The sequence below is a fragment of the Gigantopelta aegis genome, chromosome 4 (genome assembly GCF_016097555.1).
Source record: "Gigantopelta aegis isolate Gae_Host chromosome 4, Gae_host_genome, whole genome shotgun sequence".
Lineage (NCBI taxonomy): Eukaryota > Metazoa > Mollusca > Gastropoda > Neomphalida > Peltospiridae > Gigantopelta > Gigantopelta aegis.
Window position 1 is genome coordinate 14,118,980 of NC_054702.1, and position 19,012 is coordinate 14,137,991.

The 19,012-nt window shown below is 36.3% G+C and overlaps 3 protein-coding genes across 3 annotated transcripts in view; all 3 read left to right on the forward strand.

Annotated features, from left to right (window-relative positions):
* The window catches only part of LOC121372683 (protein-glucosylgalactosylhydroxylysine glucosidase-like), a 120,868-nt gene that overhangs the window by 98,256 nt on the left and 3,600 nt on the right, over positions 1 to 19,012 (forward strand). Inside the window, exons 4-7 of the mRNA XM_041499133.1 lie at positions 10,202 to 10,408; positions 11,446 to 11,557; positions 14,861 to 14,982; positions 18,755 to 18,852. Coding sequence (XP_041355067.1) covers positions 10,202 to 10,408; positions 11,446 to 11,557; positions 14,861 to 14,982; positions 18,755 to 18,852 — 539 coding nt within the window. The remainder of the gene's footprint in view (positions 1 to 10,201; positions 10,409 to 11,445; positions 11,558 to 14,860; positions 14,983 to 18,754; positions 18,853 to 19,012) is intronic.
* LOC121372684 overlaps positions 1 to 19,012 on the forward strand; it is a 43,194-nt gene that overhangs the window by 232 nt on the left and 23,950 nt on the right. The window lies entirely within an intron of this gene.
* LOC121372685 lies at positions 711 to 4,579 on the forward strand. Its single transcript, XM_041499137.1, has 2 exons — positions 711 to 1,074; positions 4,107 to 4,579. Exons 1-2 carry the CDS (start codon positions 846 to 848, stop codon positions 4,472 to 4,474), a joined length of 597 nt encoding a protein of 198 aa, XP_041355071.1. The 5' UTR covers positions 711 to 845; the 3' UTR covers positions 4,475 to 4,579.

The following is a 19,012-nucleotide window of genomic DNA, read 5'->3' on the forward strand; positions in this document are numbered from 1 at the left end:
TTTTTTGACGGAACATAATAAAATCTCTCAAGAACATAGATTCTTTATGGGAATAAAATATAATAAAAGTATTCTGTGGTTCTTACATTAAAAATAACAATAATATCTCGTGCCTATTTAATTTGTCCATGAGAACAAAATTGTAGTGTATGAAAACATGAATGTAGGTTACGAGCTGAGAGAGAGTTTCTCGTATGGTCCGTTTCATTCCAAAGGAAACCCATGAATTGGCATATAACTTCGTAATGAATAAAGTTAAAATTCATATAAAACAATATTATCAACTTTTAAACGCATACCAACTCAAATAGAAACAACATTCAGTTTCTTTACAAATTACCAGCATAATATATAGATTAAATTTCATTTTAACACGGCTAAAGACAAAATACTAGAACAGCCAAGGTATGCAGCTTCGCTTGCATTGTCAGTGAAATAATCCATAATGAAGTACATAGCTACTAAGGTTGAACTGTGTGTGATTTATCTGGCTGTTCCATCAGTTGTTTTCATGCCTCTATCAAAAAAGACGATTTAACCTATCCAATTTGATGGTCATTTTTAAAGAAACGTTTAGTTTTACGGGTTTACAATTTAATAATATGTTTTTATTTTTTAAAATTAACTTATTCATTATAAAGTAGATTTCTGTAGGAATAGGATGCATTTCGGGGGGGGGGGGGGGGGCTAAAATGTGTATGCAACAAGTTTCTTGTGGTTACAAGAATGACACAGTATCTTCTTGGAATAACGGTTTTTTTGTTGTAACATGTTAAAATCGTTTAACAGCAAAAGGTTTTCTCGTGAATAAGTCCCCCTCTTTTTGTTACATTATAGCGTACGACATGGACATAAACCTGTCAACAGGGGTGGTGACCGGATCCGACTCCTCCATCTCGTGGTTCACGACTCTAGTGGGTTCCAGTAACATCCCTTGCAGTAAACGTGGGGTGCTGAAGCTGACGTTTAACTCTGCTGGACTCGCCAAGAGGAAAGTGCGAATCGACATGACGTTCTCCAATCCCAAGAAATACTCCTTCAACATCGGAGACTCCAGAACTAATAATGCTTGGGGTAAGCTCTCAGTCAAACATTTAAGCAAAAACGTATGCGTCATATGAATTTTTGCTGCCGCTGTTAAGATATTTGCGATCAACATATCAATTTAATGACTACAAATTTAAGGACAAACAGAGACCCTGATATTTTGAAGAACAAAAAGATAGTCTCAGAAAAAGACATGTTTTTGCTCTAGTAACTCGGTAACATTTCCTTCCGATCACTATAGTTTCGAATCCACAATTTATACTTTTTGATTCCAACATTTCTATAAACGCAAAGACCGATTTAATCAATATTCTAATTCGCTGATAAACTCCACCATTGATAATATTCTAATTCGCTGATAATCACCGCCCTCGGTGGCGTCGTGGTTAGGTCATCAGTCAGCAGGCTGGTAGGTACTCGGTTCGGATCCCAGTAGAGGCATGGGATTTTTAATCCAGATACCGACTCCAAACCCTGAGTGAGTGCTCCGTAAGGCTCAATGGGTAGGTGTAAACCACTTGCACCGACCAGTGATCCATAACTGGTTCAACAAAGGCCATGGTTTGTGCTATCCTGCCTGTGGGAAGCGCAAATAAAACCCTTGCTGCTAATCGGAAAGTGTAGCCCATGAAGTGGCGACAGCGGGTTTCCTCTCAAAATCTGTGTGGTCCTTAACCATATGTCTGACGCCATATAACCGTAAATAAAATGTGTTGAGTGCGTCGTTAAATAAAACATTTCTTTCTTTCTTTCACTGATAATCTCCACCATTGATAATATTCTAATTCGCTGATAAACTCCACCATTGATAAAACCATTTTTGTAAAATTAGTAGTATGATATCAATCTAAAGAATAGTAAACCAAAAATTATGATAAGATCACATTCACTTCATTCCTTAGCAGTTACTGTGATATAGGTATTATTTTTAATAACACATAATGATAACACTTTAAAGGCAGACAACTGGCTACTTCTACGTGATGACCAGGTCACCAATGGCATATCATCCAATGAAAAAAAAAAAAAACGTCGAACCTGAAATTGACTTGTCAAGTTAAAGTTACATTATCTGGTTACCATATTATAACATCATGTACAAATGTGAAATACAAGCTCAAATGCACTTTTTAAAAAGTCGTGTGTGTTCGCTATGAACGAATATCGTCAAACGTATACGCTTGATTCGTCGCCTGTACCGCCATAGCTTGGCAAAGCACAAACGATAGCCTGTTGTCAGTTTCAGTTAACACGTGCGTTTGCCGATTTCAAATTGTAGGGTTCGTCTCAAAAAGTTAAAAGAGAAATCCTGCGCTGTACGAAGAACGTTCGGTTGAGGATACGGTACTAGAGTCTTTAGTTAAAACCGGTTTGATCTTGACAACGTATTATCGACAGTCGCACCTTCCTATTTCAGAATTGATATTTTATAAAGTGTTAGTAGAACTTTCAAAGTTTACTTTGCATACTAGTAACACATTAATCATGTATATATTTTTTAAATAAAATATACTAAAGTAGACAATGAACGTTTTCACTTCTTAATTTTACGTGTTAAAATCGGCAAATTCAAATAAATATTATTTCGTTTGGAAAGGGTAAAGTTAGGGGGGGGTTTAACGGCATCAAAGATAAAGCATATTGATTTAATAATCATCCGACCCATACAACCGTAAATAAAATGTGTTGAGTGCGTCGTTAAATAAAACATATCATATCCTTCCTTTTGACATATAATCTTAGAGAGGAATCGGGTGCATGTGCAGGGGGAGGGTATTGGAGGTCGAAACCCTTACTTGCCCAAGCTTAAACAAAATTGAAATGTATTTTTTGGGGGACCAACCCCGCTGAAATCCCTGCACACGCGCCTTGGAAACCCGCTACATTTTTTTTTTTAGCAAGGGATCGTTTATATGTACCATCCCACAGCCAGGATATCACATACCATGGTATTTTATATACCCGCCGATGGTGATCGATCCTAGACTGATCGCGCATTTCCAAAAAACACCTGTTTAGGTCTAAGTAATGAATAAAAATAACATATAGTCTTGAAAAATGTTACGTAAATCGAACACAGTACCCTCTTCCTCTACCCCTAGAGCGTTACGTAATTAGTAACACCCACTTACATGTAACGCGTATGCCAACAGCTGGCCACTGTCAAAATTTCAAGGCAAATCCCCCACCCACCGACCCCTGGAAAGGCGTTGTACCATACCTCTATGGATATAAATATGTTTTGGAGATATGATACGACCCCTCAATCAAGACAGTTATATTTGTTCAAACATTGCGAAATCTCACGTGATCTCTTGTTGGGGAATTCTATACTTGTGATAAGCCAATGAAAACCGAGATTGGTACGAGCCCGTCAAAAGTGTCCCACTTTCAAAATACTGGCTTTGTTTTTGACCTGGATAAGCCAGCGGAGTGCGGCGTCATATATGCACCAAACGTAATTGGATTTTCTGTTCTAGATGCTTAAATAATAAAAAATATTGCGGATACTGCCGCTTTAACTATACGCGCTTGTGCCGTAAATAGATTTTAGTTGGAAAAGGCGTTTAACTTTATTTTTTAACTTATGTTAGAAATATAATAACTACATCCGTGTCCTTTAGAGGATTAAAACCCAGACAAAAGTATCAATCAATGTTATTTTAAGTCCAATAAATATCTTTTTCATTAATCACAACAAAATATTGAAAAAAACAGTATATATTCATATGGCAACATAATACAGTTTACTGCTAAGGTGTACCCGGGGTACTGAAGGGCAAAACTATATTTCTATATATATATATGTAAACTATATGCGTTTAAATTTATTTTAAACTTTTATCCCTTTTTTAGGATATGTAAGAAATAGAATAACTACATTCGTGTCACTTAGATACAATTTATCTTACAACTCGTTGTTTAAAAACGTATCGTATTGACCTTAGTTCGTTAGATACGTTTCAAAACAACTCGTTCTATGATAAATGGTATCTAACGGCCAGTCACGCATTATTCACTATGTAATATGTAATATTAGTGGTTATTATTCGCTGTAGGCGGTGACTCGAGAACCCAGAGTCGGGACGCCGAGATCCATTCCTACAACAAGGGCATGTACGTGTACAGCAACGACCACCACTCGCCGAAAGCCCACAAGTACGTGGCCAAGAAAGTCGTCTACCCAGAGACGTGCAAGACCAGCCTGCAGTTCATCATCACCGACGGCATCGTCACCTGGAACAACGGCGAAAGCTACTTCAACTCCATCATCAAAAACGACCTGTTCGCTCTCAAAGGCCAGTCTGACACCGAGGGCAGCGTCAACTACGACATCTATCTGGCGATGAATCGAGTTATTTACGGTGGACGCAGGGGCAGTGGCTTGTGTAGTGTCGGAATCAAGTGGCTCGAGGGATTTTCCTAATTTAAATAAGCTGGTGAAATAAAAATAACAGCCTCTTACAATTAACAGTTCTGTAGAATGCTTATATTGTATGTGTATCTCTATACAGACAAACCTGCGTGTTAAATAAAACCCAAAAGAAAACAATTATAACTGGCGTTATAATCTATAGACAAGTTGGTTTCGAGAGTATAGTATTGTAGTATTAATTATGTGTGTCATTTGATCTTTTCCGATTATTTTCCAATAAAAATTGTTTTGATGACTTTTGATTGTTGCATTAATAATGTTATATAATTAAAATATTTTTAAAAGATTAAGTATTAATGAGTAGTGGAAATGCAGTTGAAATATGTTAAAATGTAGTTGCAGTATACTAGTATATAAATATTGTTGAAATTGCAGTTAAAGTATGATGTTGAAAATGCAGTTGTAGTTGGTGGTCGAATTCAAGGTCGCAGAGTGTATTTGAAATTGGGGACCATTGTCAGTTGGTGGACCGGGGGATTGAACAGTAAAGGTTTGAACCTGTTATGGAGTTTGAAAATCGGATTTCAGATGTTCAAATATGGCATTTCCAGCCTTCTGGGCGCACAATAACGGGGGAAAGTGGTGCTTTTTGTATATCCACTTTCTGGATCCGCTTAAGCTGTCTGCGAATCTGTAGACGTTTCTAGCACGCTGTTCTTGTGTTTATACAGGCCCGTAGGAACAAAATTTGGAGAGAGGAGCATAATATCTCGTATGGGGGGGGGGGGGGGGGGGGGTGCACCAGATACCTATATTTATATTTTTTTTTTTTTAATTAAAGGCATATTTTTTGTCCCCCCCCCCCCCCCCCCACACACACACACACACCGGTCGCCCCCGGTAGCAAGGGATCTTTTATGTGCTCCATTCCACAAATATGATAGTACATACCACGGCCTTTGATATGCTATACGTGGTGCACTCGCCCCATTGGGCTATTTCTCGTTCCAGCTAGTGTGCCACGACTGGCATATCAAAGGCCGTGTTATGTGCTAACCTATCTGTGAGATGGTGCATATGTAAGATCCCTTGCTACTAATGGAAAATGTAGCGGGTTTCCTCTCTAAGACTGTACGTCAAAGTTGCCAAATGTTTGACATCCAATAGACGATCATTAAAAATCAATGAGCTTTAGTGGTGTCGTTAAACAAAACAAACTTTTTCTGTCTTGGAATATCATTAATTGCTATATGGTTATCCTACTGTTAAATGTTTCGTTGTGTTCCTTCTCAACAAACGTGTTCCTGTTGAACAAAGCCGATACTACGGTACGAAATACGGTAAAGAAAAACAATTTCTATTGTCCAATGTTTAAGTTAGAAAATTAATATCATAGATGTTTGTTTGAAAAAAAAAAAAATCAATTCAAGGTTTACTATAAAAGGTGATTAGTTTTTAGATTATGAACATAACGTGTTGTATGATTTAATATTAATTTTTAATTAACATCGCAGTTCTATACATCGTCTGCTTTGATTAGTTTCAAAACGTTAACGGAATTAGCTTTTATTTCGCAATAATTGGTATGCCATGATTAGCAAAACGTTAAAGGAATTAGTTATTTGGCATTCATGAGGAATCTGAAGTAGCTTAATGAAAATATTGATGATTTCTGTTTTGGTAGAAACTTTCCCATGAGATGGAAAAAAGAGAGAAATGTCGCACTGTACAAATTTACGGTTGATTTATATGAATTGCTATTTTTGGAATCTGGCACTACTTCTATATAAAGTAGGCTTAGCAAAATAAAAGTCGGTCTCTGGTCAGACCAAAGTTCCAGAATTGATGCGGCGATGCGGGGTTTTTTGTTTTTGTTTTTATTTCATTTCATTTCAACTTATTTTCGTGCTTGTGACGGAACATGCTCTTAAATTTGTTTCGCCTGTGGCGATTTTAATTGTGTTAGAAGGCCGTGTGCAGTTCTAATTGCACTTAGCTAGCTGGGCAACTTGTTACGTAATACTTCGCGCGATCGGACATTCCAATATGCACTTAGTCCAGCTGTGGAGGCCATGTGGCGAGTAGTTACGTAATACCTCTGCGAGTGCGGTTTCGACGACCGTGATTTTGGCGACCAAGGCGTCAGTAAGTCTGACGATCAGAGAGAAAAATATCGACTCTAGTAGAGGTGAAATATCAGATGATAGGGGGAGGTACCGCCTTGTACCCCCAGGCGTTTTCTGATTTTTTAATAAATAGCTAGGATTTAGAGATATCTAGGAGAACGAAAAGGAAGCTCCCAGGGAACGTAGTCCGTTGGACTTTGGTAAATATCATTTCTGCTCTGTGTATAACCTTGATGTGATTGATGTGACTTTAAATATTTTAATACTGTATTATACCAATATTCTTTAGACAGTGTCTTCGGTCATCTGACGAAGTAAATCGTAGACTTTTTGTTCTAACATTATACGAGTATTTGGTAATATAAAGCTTAGCCAGTCATCCTAGACGACCTAGGTAAACTGTAGGTTATTGTCTTTATTGTGATAAGTATTAATTCTGTGTTACAAGGTTACTGAATGAGTAGTTAGGGGTAATTAAAAATTAACCAGTTAGGAATAGAGCTGTAATTCCTTTATTAATTAAGTTCCCCTGGAAGCGTTTCTAAATTATCACACGTTATGAACGAGTAGTAAGGGTTAATTAAAAATTAACCAGTTAGGAATGGTGTTGTAATTCCTTTATTAATTAACTTCTCCTGGAAGCGTTTCTCAATTATCACACGTGTGGGTGTGGTGTAACGGTGAAGTGATTCGCATATTGTGTAACTAGACACCTAGAGATAACTAATTAAGTGATCAGTTCTGGGTTGTTATTATTGTTGTTATTACTTAACTACTACGGCTGTACATTTGTCAGCGTAGATTAATACAGATTCCAAAGTGTATTGTGTTTTTGTTGTGTTTTCTAGAGAACTAACGTGCTATAATAATATATACTTTATATAAGATCGTATCTCTGATCATACCTAGACGAGCCATACTAGGGTTTGACCACCTGTTACAGAGAGATCTAATAGATATACAGTTAGGAGAGATATTTTGATAATCGTGTTTTATTCAGTTACGGGAATTATAGAATCCCCGTGACAGTGCTTATATCCAATTAAGGTTCAAGCACGCTATCCTGGTCACACACCTCAGCTATTTGGTCTGTCTGTCCAGGACAGTGGGTTAGTTATTAGTTGGTCAGTGGTTAGTGAGAGAGAAAGGGTGTAGTGGTCTTGCACTTACCCACTGAGTCCTTAAGAACTCGCTCTGGGTTTGAGCCGGTACCGGGCTGCGAAACCTGTACCTACCAGCCTGTAGTCCGATGGCTTAACCACTGCGCCACCGAGGCCGGGGTTTTTTTTTGGGAGGGAGGGTTAAACCATGGATATATTTAGGGTTTTTTTTACGTCCTCCTCATCTGCTTTGGTCTATCCTAAATAGTCATGGTGCCACCTCCTTTGTCTTACTACCTAAATATATTCCTGTACATTTGCCATATAGTCATGGCAATTTTTATGACTTCGACTTCGGCTGCCAATGTTTGTAAAGCATGTCATGCTACTCATTCAGTACAACAGGATTTGGGGCCTAATTCACAAAGCTCTTTTAGGCTAAACAACAAAGCATCCTCTTTGCAAGTCTTTTAGCATTGCACTGCGAGATCCCAAAGTTGCGAGACTTTAATGAATTAAAGCAAGGTCTATATGCTGTATTAAAGCAAGGTCTATATGTTGGCTTGGACCATTAGCTGTCTTCGGTTTCCAGCAAAAGTCATACCACGGGAAATAAAAACAAAATGTTGACGCGCGAGGATCAAAATCGAATTCTGATTAAAGCCATCTATCTCTTCGACTAATTGGTGCTATTCAGAAGTATTCTGAAGTACTTGCCGCGCATCCAGGGACGTAACTAGTGAAGGCGGACAGGGGCAGTTGCCTCCGTCTGAACAAAAGACAAAAACAAAAATAGACATTCAAAATAACCAGGGCTGAGTTCAGCTAGACCGAGCAAAAAAACGACCACGTTCGCGAACATAGCCAAACGTTAGCAGCCCACAGTTCAGCCAGCCGTTTGTCGCTAACGTTTGCAAATAATTTTAACTGGTTCCCGAAGTGGTCATTCGGTTTAATGTGTAGCGCAAAAACCAGTTTAGCGAATGTTAGGAACAAGCGGTTGACTGAACTTACCCTTGGCTGAACTTGGGGAAGTTGACAACGAAATGGCGACGAGACATGAAATGGCGTCCTCTGATGTCAGCTCCTTATATTACTTCTAACGAAGATCTCCAAGGCGAAGTGTAATTATTTATTAGGTCTTGATTTCCAATAGGTGATCAAAGCGAAGTTTGGGCTCACTTCACCCGATCGCGCGAGCCTTGTATATATATATATATATATATATATATATATATATATATATATATATATATATATATACATATATATATGTATATATATGTATGTATATATATATGTTTAGGCGCAAAACGCGATATATCCATTTTTCATTTTCAGTAAAAGTGATTTTTTTTAATTGGCGTATATCACGTTTTGATAGTAAAAAAACGGGATTTACCCAATACAATTTCATAAGGATCAATCATGTTTTGCGGCAAATCAGCGGGCCTACGATTAGCCCTTACTGACATACAATAATGGCTTTAAATAAAAACAAGAAAGAAAATGGTTTATATCGCGTTTTGCGCCTGAACTCTTCATATATATATATATATATATATATATATATATATATATATATATATATATATATATATTTATATATATATATATATCGAGTGAAGTGCAACCTTCACGAGATGAGATATAAATCATATTTGACAAAAAACATGAAATTTTCTATTTATTATATAACTGTTGGCAATTTACCTTTATTTTTAAAATGCCACCAGCAAAATAGTTCCGGCTTTCTTACAGTGAAGATAAGACTTTCTACAGTGAGAATAACACATTTCAGAGTGAAAGTAGACTGATAACATTTTTATTTTACTGATATTTTAAGATATTTCACTAAATGTTATATAATAAACTAAATTATCACATGGGTTTATGACATGGATATTATGGGTAAATTATAGGATATACATATACATATACATATACATATACATATACATATACATATACATATACATATACATATACATATACATATACATATACATATACATATACATATACACATACACATACACATGATTTTTCGTGCTGGGGTGTCGTTAAACATTAATTAATTAATTTTTCACACACACACACACACACACATACACATATATATATACACACACACACACACACATATATATATATATATATATATTGTGCTAGGGTGTCGTTAAAGATTATTTTTTATCTTTGGCCAACAAAGGATTTTTTCCCTGGCACTACTATATTTGTTTTCTGGGGTCAATAAACTTTCTTCTTCTTTTTTTAAAGTTCATAACAATATTGTTAACTATTCTTCATACGGTATATATGCATGTGAATGTAATCTCAGATTCTCATACTTGGAAATTTGGCAGTTACATTCCATTGTTTGAATGTGGTTTTGATTGTAAGTAACATCAAATTAAATGGAAGAATGACGCCAAAACGAAACGTTTATTGAATTATAGCTCAGACGATACACAATACAATGTTGAATCTTGATTCATTAAGACGCAAACTGAAAACGTACTTTTAGTAATATTATCACTGTTTCTACACAGGTGAGGAGGTGTGCCCCTGGGAGCCGGCAGCTGTCTATCAAATCCACGTGACTGCTGACATCAGCTACTCGTTGCGCCAGTATCTGTACGCCACACACGATTCTAGTATCTTATCCAGTGGCAAGGGGTTTGAGTTGGCCATGGAAATAGCGCGCTTTTGGCAGAGCAGAGCAAACAAAACTTCAGAAGATGTTTATGAAATCTTTGGTAGGAAAGAGAGTGTTGAAAGGGGTGTGCTGCATTTTGATAGCATTTATAAGCAAAGTCGATGTTTTAAAAAATATTCATATGCATGTATGTTTGTATAATTCTTGGAGTATTCAAAAATTACATAGGTGTTATGTTTGCATTAAAATAGGCTACCTTAAAAAGTGTTATAATTATAACCTAAACAAGGTGATGGCGGTAAATACGTTATGTGGTGTTGAATTACGTATAAATAATTATTAAACAATATTTATGTGTGCCAAGTATACCATGTGTTTGCATGATGGACATATCATCCCTAAGTGTAAAGAAATCAAATATTTATAGGATATAACACGAGCTTCCGTTTCGTATCATGTTTATGTTCGGAGTGAAATAATTTTCAATTGTCATGAGCTTTAACGAGTGAAAATGAAAATTATTTCACGAGGGACAAAAACATGATACGAAATGGTAGCGAGTTTAAAGGGACATTCCTGAGTTTGCTGCAATTTTAAAGATGTTATCGACTAATAGAGACTTTTGAACGATTGTAATTACATATCAAATATATTTTTCTGCATAAAATATTAGTGGCTGTATGTTAAACGTGTTTCTGATCGTTCTAATATTTGTACTAGGTTAAATTTCATTTTATTTCCTAAAATATTATTTTTTCAAACGTACGAAATTATTTGAAGACAAAATCCAGTTTGGGCTTCTTACAAATATTAAGACGACCAGAAACACATTGAATATAAAGACACTGCTATCCTAAACAAGAAAATATATTTAATATGTAAGTTTAATCGTAGAAATATTTTATTAGTCGGAAACATCTTACAATGAAGCAAACTCAGGAATGTCCATCACTCAACTCGTTTAGTTGACGCTCCTGTAAGGTTATAGTTCGCCAATCGATGACGTCATCGTACGACGTCGAAACGTTCTAAGATATTTTTAACCATATGGGTAATAATATAAAATATTGTTCATGCTACACCGTGTCATAGCCATGTCTGCCGTACGTGACGTGTTTGTGTTTTTATGTTCAACAGGAGTGATGGGGCCGGACGAGAACCACTTCAACATCGACAACTCAGTCTTCACCAACTACAACGCCAAACTCAGCCTGCTGCTTCCTGCATACATCCGAGACAACTACCGAATGTAAATATGTGGCATGTTCGGGGGGTGGGGAGAGGTGAAAGGGGGCGATCGCTCATCGAATATCGAATAATATATCGTTCTATATAATATGTCTTCTATATAATACTATGATATAGAAGAAGTAAATAATTCAGTACACCAGATAGGTAAATATAGAGAAGAAAAAACCCTCTAAATATGGAACATGTTAAAATTTATACAATCTAATTAAAATTAGCTCCACTATATCAGGCCTCAGACCACAATTAATTACACTATATTTTCTCATATAGCTCCAGTGGCTGTTGCACTTTTATTAATTTCACCAGGCCATTGGCATTTCACAAGAAACCTTACCTGCCTAGGGCCAATGAACACCCAAAAGAACGATGCCTGTTGTCCAGCTCTTTTTCACGTTATATCCATGTAAACAAACACACGTGGGCTAAGGGACCGAATCACACCCATTTCTATGCATTTTATACAAATGTTGCACGACTTCAAGGTGCTGTGGGGGACTGTATGCAGTATCCAGTGTAAACCAAGGGCATATATTCACTATCTGCATCCTCTTTTCTGTCAAACCCAGTGTAACAATTCAGCATACAAAGCAGCTCCCCAGCCATTAATCACATAACAAGAAAATATATTTTCTCGCATTCGTTTCCGTATTCCTATAACTCTAGTCTGATGCCTATCACACGTGGATCTAACAGCAGCCCGTTGGAGCTCATGTCCAGTTGACCTTTCATTCGACCAATCAAAACCTTACTTGCAAAATCATGCCAGTGATTTGAAAAGAATTAGAAAACATTCGGGATTATGCCGAGGGTATACGAAATGATTCGGGTGAATTACGAAGTATGCCGGAATCTAATTGCAATATAACTTTTTATATAAAATTCGTTTCAAGACGAAACAAAAAACCATGATGGTATAGCCATAAAATCTGTTTATACTAGTATACAATCTAGAGTTTATTACTGCACTTTTCCCCCTGTTTTTTTCAATGTTGAAATAGACCAACAAGTTCGTCTATTGCATAAATAGTCTCGCCCGATATTTTTAGAATTTGTATGCTCTCGAATAACGCTATAAAAGGCGAAGTGTAATTGGTCGATATTAAAATTGTTATTTATAGATGAAATGTCACCTGGACATGGGAATCCACGCAATGCTGTTAGATCTACTGGTAGACCGAGTAGAGCTAATTTTAATCAGATTGAAATGTATATATGTTTATGTTAATATAATTCCACTAATGGTTTTAGTTCAATCTGAAAACGTTAGTGGAATTATATTAATATCCTGACATCCAAAAGAAACTCTACATACATAAAATGTGGAAAATATTGTTTCTAATTAAAAAGATCCAATTTAAAACCACCTTTACAAACACTTTGCGCGTATCACGAAGTGTATTGTGACGTTTAGATGTTGAACTTCGTGATGCTTTCATATCCCACCATATACCATTTGTTGGTGTTTCTATAATGCAATGTCAAGCCTTGTAAAGTATCTTTTGGACGTCAGTATATAAGTATATATATATGAGGGGTGTCCCAAAAGTTTCCTGCCTGACTATGAAAGAGGCGTCACAATGATTTCAAAATGTTAAGTGAAGTAGAACCACATCTGAAGTGATGAATGGTCGATGATAAATGATTCCATTGTATACAACCTATCAAGGCAAACCTGTTTTCAGGTACCCCTCTGCATTTCACAGAAAAATTGATAAAACTGAGTTACATACAGTAATTAAGTATTTGCATTTAAAGAAAATGACGCCGAAGCAAATTCACGAGGATATGTCCCAAACATTAGGGGATGATGCTTCTTCGTACAGTACCATAAAGCAGTGGTGAGCCGATTTTAAACGGGGTAGAAAAAGTACTGAAGATGATCCACGCTCTGGTCGCCCATGTGAAATGTCCATTGACGAAAACGTTAATGCTGTTCCGGACACAGTCATGCAGGACAGGCGAATCACCATCACTGCATCAGACAGTTAGCCTGTATTCATAACATTAGTAAAACATCGGTGAAACGAATTCTGTATGAGCATCTACACATAAATAAAGTTTCTGCAAGGTGGGTGACAAGAATGTTAAAGGGACATTCCCGAGTTTGCTGCAATTTTTAAGATCTTATCGACTAATAGAGACTTTTTGACGACTGCAATTACATATCAAATATATTTTTCTGCATAAAATATTAGTGGATGTATATTAAACGTGTTTCTGATCGTTCTAATATTTGTACTAGGTTAAATTTCATTTTATTTCCTAAAACATATTAATTGAAGACAAACTCCAGTTTGGGCTTCTTACAAAAATTAAGACGACCAAAAACACATTGAATATACAGACACTGATATGTAAGTTTAATTGTAGAAATATTTTGTTAGTCGGAAACGTCTTACAATGCAGCAAACTCGGGAATGTCCCTTTAACCGCCGACTAGAAACGGGCCAGGATGCACATATCTCGTCAACTTTTAGAGGAATATCGCACTGACCCAGAAGCTTTTCTTGCGCATATTGTGACTCAGGATGAAACCTGGGTACATCATTTTGACCCCGAAACAAAAAGTCAAAGCATGCAATCATACACCGGCTATGCAACTGGCACTGACTCGGTCGGTAGGATCTCGACTGAGGTGCGTGGGTCGTTTGATCGAATCCCCCCCCCCCCCCCCCCGTGAACTCATTATCTGACTGGGTTTATTTCCCCTTCTCAACCAGTGTTCCACGACAGGTGTATCAAAGGTCATAACATGTGCTGTCCTGTATGTCGGAAAGTGCATATAAAAGATCCCTTTCTTTTAATTAAAAAAATGTCCGCTATCCGACCACGTGTCAAATGTTTGACCTCTAATAGCGGATGGTTAATAAATCGTGCGCTAGTCGTGTTGTTAAACAAAATAAACTAGCTTTAACTATACATGTGTAAAGAAAATGTATATCGAGTATTAACTGATGGATAGATGGGTGGATGGGTGAATATTTAATGATATCCCAATAGAATGAAATAGATCAGCTATTGGGTGTCAAACAAAGGTAAGTGAAGAATTGTCGAATAGCAATTTACAAAATACGCGAATTCATAAATGTATTCACGCGAACGACTATAGAAGTTAAAACTCGATAATTTCGACACGTAGTCTAGAGAATAAGATAAAGACACTTTTTTCGATTAGCAACTGGGGCTTTGCTTTTACTTGCATTTGTACACGAAAATGGCTGATAATTATTGTTCGTTTATGTTCGTTAACAGCAACAAATCTCGTGTCATTATAATTATTTTGGTTTTTCTCTTTAAACAGAAAAATTACTGCGGCGGAACATGCCGAAATAGACTCTTTCACGATGGTGGCTCCAAAACTAATCATTCTGTATGATGACAAGAGAAAATATCATCCTCAATTTGAAGGATTTTCTCTCAATGGTAGAGACATTATATTATATTATATTATATTATATATTATATTATATTATATTATATTATATTATATATTATATTATATTATATTATATTATATTATATTATATTATATTATATTATATTACAAATATATATTATAGTATATTTTTGGGGGTGGTGGTTTTGGGGGGAGTTTGGGGAGGGGGTTTACATAGGTAGGGGTCTTTGATTTCAGCACTTGTTTTCACTGCAACTTATGGCGCTGAAGGTGAGATAATGTACCTCTAGCGGCGATTCCATAAAAATTTCTAAATTCATAATGTACACAAATTAATAATTGGTAAATAAACACCTTTAGTCATTTATAAGCAAGTCAAGTATGCGTGACAAATTTAATATTTAGCAGGCGGAGCGTTACATTGACAAGCTAGTATACAGTTCTGACGGATCCAGGATTTCTGGAGATGGTGGGCTGGGCTGGGCTTGAGTGAACGGAACCAGTACTAAATATGTTCTAAAGGGTCCGTTCTAGAGGACAATGTTGTAGGGGACAGTTTGCTCCGAGGTCATCGTCGCTTATTAAATTCGCACTGGGACAGATAACTGAAAATAGACTGTGAATTATGATTATGATGGGGTTTTGTTGTTGTTTATTTTGGGGGTGTGGGTGTTGGGTTGGGTTGAGTTTTTTTTTTTTTTTTTTTTTTTTAATAAATTGATTTATACCCTCCCCCAAATATGGTAGTACCAGAGTTGAGGCCTTGATATCACTACCTTACAGCTATGTTATAAGTAAACATTGTACATTTGTGAATAATATATGGATATATGTCTGATGATGATCGTGATGGTGATCGTATTACAGTCCTGTTCAATTGTTAGACCCTAATTTTTTGCAAATGTTACGTTTAATTTCTATTCAATCCTTGTTTCCTTTACATTTGCATGAAAACAAACCCAAACCCCGACATGTTTTATATACATCATCTAAAATGCACGAAGTTGACTTATTTTCAATTTATAAAAATCTCTCTATGTTTTGAATGCAGTTTCGTTCTCCTATAAATATCAAAGGCTATTTGCATAACAAAAGATTAGGATACGAGACTACGTGAAGGCCATTATAGCTTGTTTCATTGAATAACGGTTATGCATGTTTTGGAATGTAAAATGTCTACCAGCTTTGTTTAACCTTTTCTTTAAACATATACGTAAAATACATCTAACCATTCTATGAATCACTTTTGTCAATACATTATTTATTTGATTTTTATGTTGTAAATTATATATTTACATACTGTACCTAACCTAATACAACTGGGGTGTAGTAACAAACAAAAATCAGCTTACACAAGGTCGGGGTGTCCACAGTGTTAGATCTGGTAGGCCCTCCCCTTTCAACCATTTTGTTCTTTAAATTGGGATCCGTTGTGGTCAAATCTATAGTATTTATGGTGCTGGGGGGTGGGGGTGTACTTTTGTAATGTGCAAAGCAATTTTGTAAACCAAAAAGCTATTGTTCAGACTTTTTCGGGGTTTCCACCACTTACGTATGCCCTAGACACGGCCCTGAATGTCCAAAATACAATAACATTGTACCTATCAAGTCAATGGTCAATAACATATTATTTTCGAAGTATAATATATGATTGCACGTGCTGTTGTAGCATTGTGTAAACCACATGAAAAACAAGTATAGAAGGGTATATAAGTTCACAGGAAATGTATTACTGGACATTCCATACATTATTGTTATTTGAGTAAAATATGGGTAAATCGAAAATTGCTTCTCCCTACCCATCAAGCATATAACGTTGAATGTATTTATTATCTATTTAACACTGAAAACAATTTATTCCCATGACATGCATTATCAGAGGAGCTGGACATAGCCCAGTGGTAAAGCGTTCGCTTGATGCGCTGTCTTTCTAGGATCGATCCCGTCTGTGGACCCATTGGGCTATTTCTCGTTCCAGCCACTGCTCAACAACTGGTGAAACAAAGGCCGTGGTATGTGCTATCCTGTCTGCGGGATGGTGTATATAAAAGATCCCTTGCTGATAATCGAGAAGAGCAGCCCATGAAGTGCCGACAGCGGATTTCCTCTCTCAATATCTGTGTGGTCCTTAACCATATGTCAGACGCCATATAACTGTAAATAAAATGTACTGAGAGCGTCGTTAAATAAAACATTCTCTTCCTTCCATCATTATCAGTCATTATTAAACAACCTATAAATTGAACAAATATAAACGTGTACTACAAAACACGGACAATCAATATAAAACCATATAAAATACACCTACATATGAAGAGAGAGGTGGGCGTGGGGTTAGGCAGAGGGTCACTCCTCCACCAATCGTGGGTATACAATATTCTGGTCACGTGTGTGTGCAATATGTCACAATGAACATCACGAGATTAAGACCTCACCCCAACCTCATCACTAAAAGGGAACGTGCCCTTCAGATTCAAGTTCAAGTTCCTTTTATTGCCTTAAGCTTTACAACTCATCAGCATCATACAAACAATATAGCATATATTATACAGATATGTACACAATAATGTACAGGATAATGGTGGAGAGTGATTTAACATTATAGACATATATAATACAAAATATCACAGTACTGCCGACTTATATCACATAAAGATATAGGTCGTTATTACATAAGAGAAAATGTTAAATACTTGAGGTGCTACCGGGATACACATGTATGATGCACTACATTGTACATCACTATTAGCATTACGTCTTTATTCCACTAGTTCATTTCTTACCTTATTTGCCCGTTGTAAATATTTCCCAAGGTTATTAAGATCTTTATTATTGTCAGTTCTTAAAAGTTGTATAAGCTTGAAAACACTTGGACGTTTATAATAATATTGTTTTATAAATTGTGTTCTTATATCATTGTATCTTGGACATTGTAGAATGAAATGGTACTCATCTTCTACTTCATTTGTTCAGATGAACACTTGTCCGTGCATTAGTAAATAATAAATAGTATATATTATTCCTGGACATACAACCTGACAGTCATAATGTATCAACCTATCTTATAGTTACTTTACAGTGTTTTATCCCCAATAGCACCCAAACTATTTGTGTATCAGTACATTACATTAATGACATAGCAGGCGCGGATCCAGAAGTTTTTTTAATAGCGGGGATCCAAAACCCGTTGTTGCTTTTGGAATAAGTTTTCACTTTTTGTGTATTCTGTAATATATATTGTTTCACAAAAATAGAGGGGTGGGCGTGTCACCTGGACTCCCCGCTTGAATCCGCACCTGAATTGTTTATTGACTTGTTTCCAAATTGTTTCTTAAATATAAGTCACACTACAATATATTCCGTTAGGAAGGTGGAAAAGAACATTAGTTTGAAACACACTATAGAGTGATGCTTTTGATAAGCAAATAGCCTTGGTTATTTATAGAACGAAACTGCATTGAAAACGTACAGAGATTTTTGTAAATTGAAAATAAGTTAACTTCGTGCATTTTAGATGATGAATTGTATATAAAACCTGTCGGGGTTTCGGTTTGTTTTCATGCAAATGTAAAGAAAACAAGGATTGAATAGGAATTAAATGTAACATTTGCAAAACGCTTAGGGTCTAAACAGTTGAACAGGACTATAGTACACATAATAATATTATGTTTTGCTATTTAAACACAGGCTTAATATGACTAGATTTTACATGTAACTGCTATCAAGTTTATTAAAGTTAAAATAAATATTATGAGAGGAGTTAATTAATCCAATGTTCTTGTTATTAACATTTTGTAGCCACTATAAAACAGTCTGATGTCGTTCTTCTCGGTTACCCACTGTTGATGCCCATGTCACCTGAAATTCGCAGGAACGATTTGGAAATATATACTAATGTGAGTTATTATCATATAGTATTTTTTCTCCATTCGGGGACGGGACGTAGCCCAGTCGTAAAGCGTTCGCTTGATGCGTGGTTGGTTTAGGATCGATCCCTGTCGGTGGGCCCGTTGGGCTATTTCCCTTCCCAGCCAGTGTACCACGACTGGTACATCA

Excerpts from the sequence above, each read along its gene's own strand:
- LOC121372685 (XM_041499137.1), top strand. The coding sequence starts at position 846 with ATGGACATAAACCTGTCAACAGGGGTGGTGACCGGATCCGACTCCTCC. Across the intron at positions 1,075-4,106 it reads CAGAACTAATAATGCTTGGG|GCGGTGACTCGAGAACCCAG; the intron begins GTAAGCTCTCAG and ends TATTCGCTGTAG.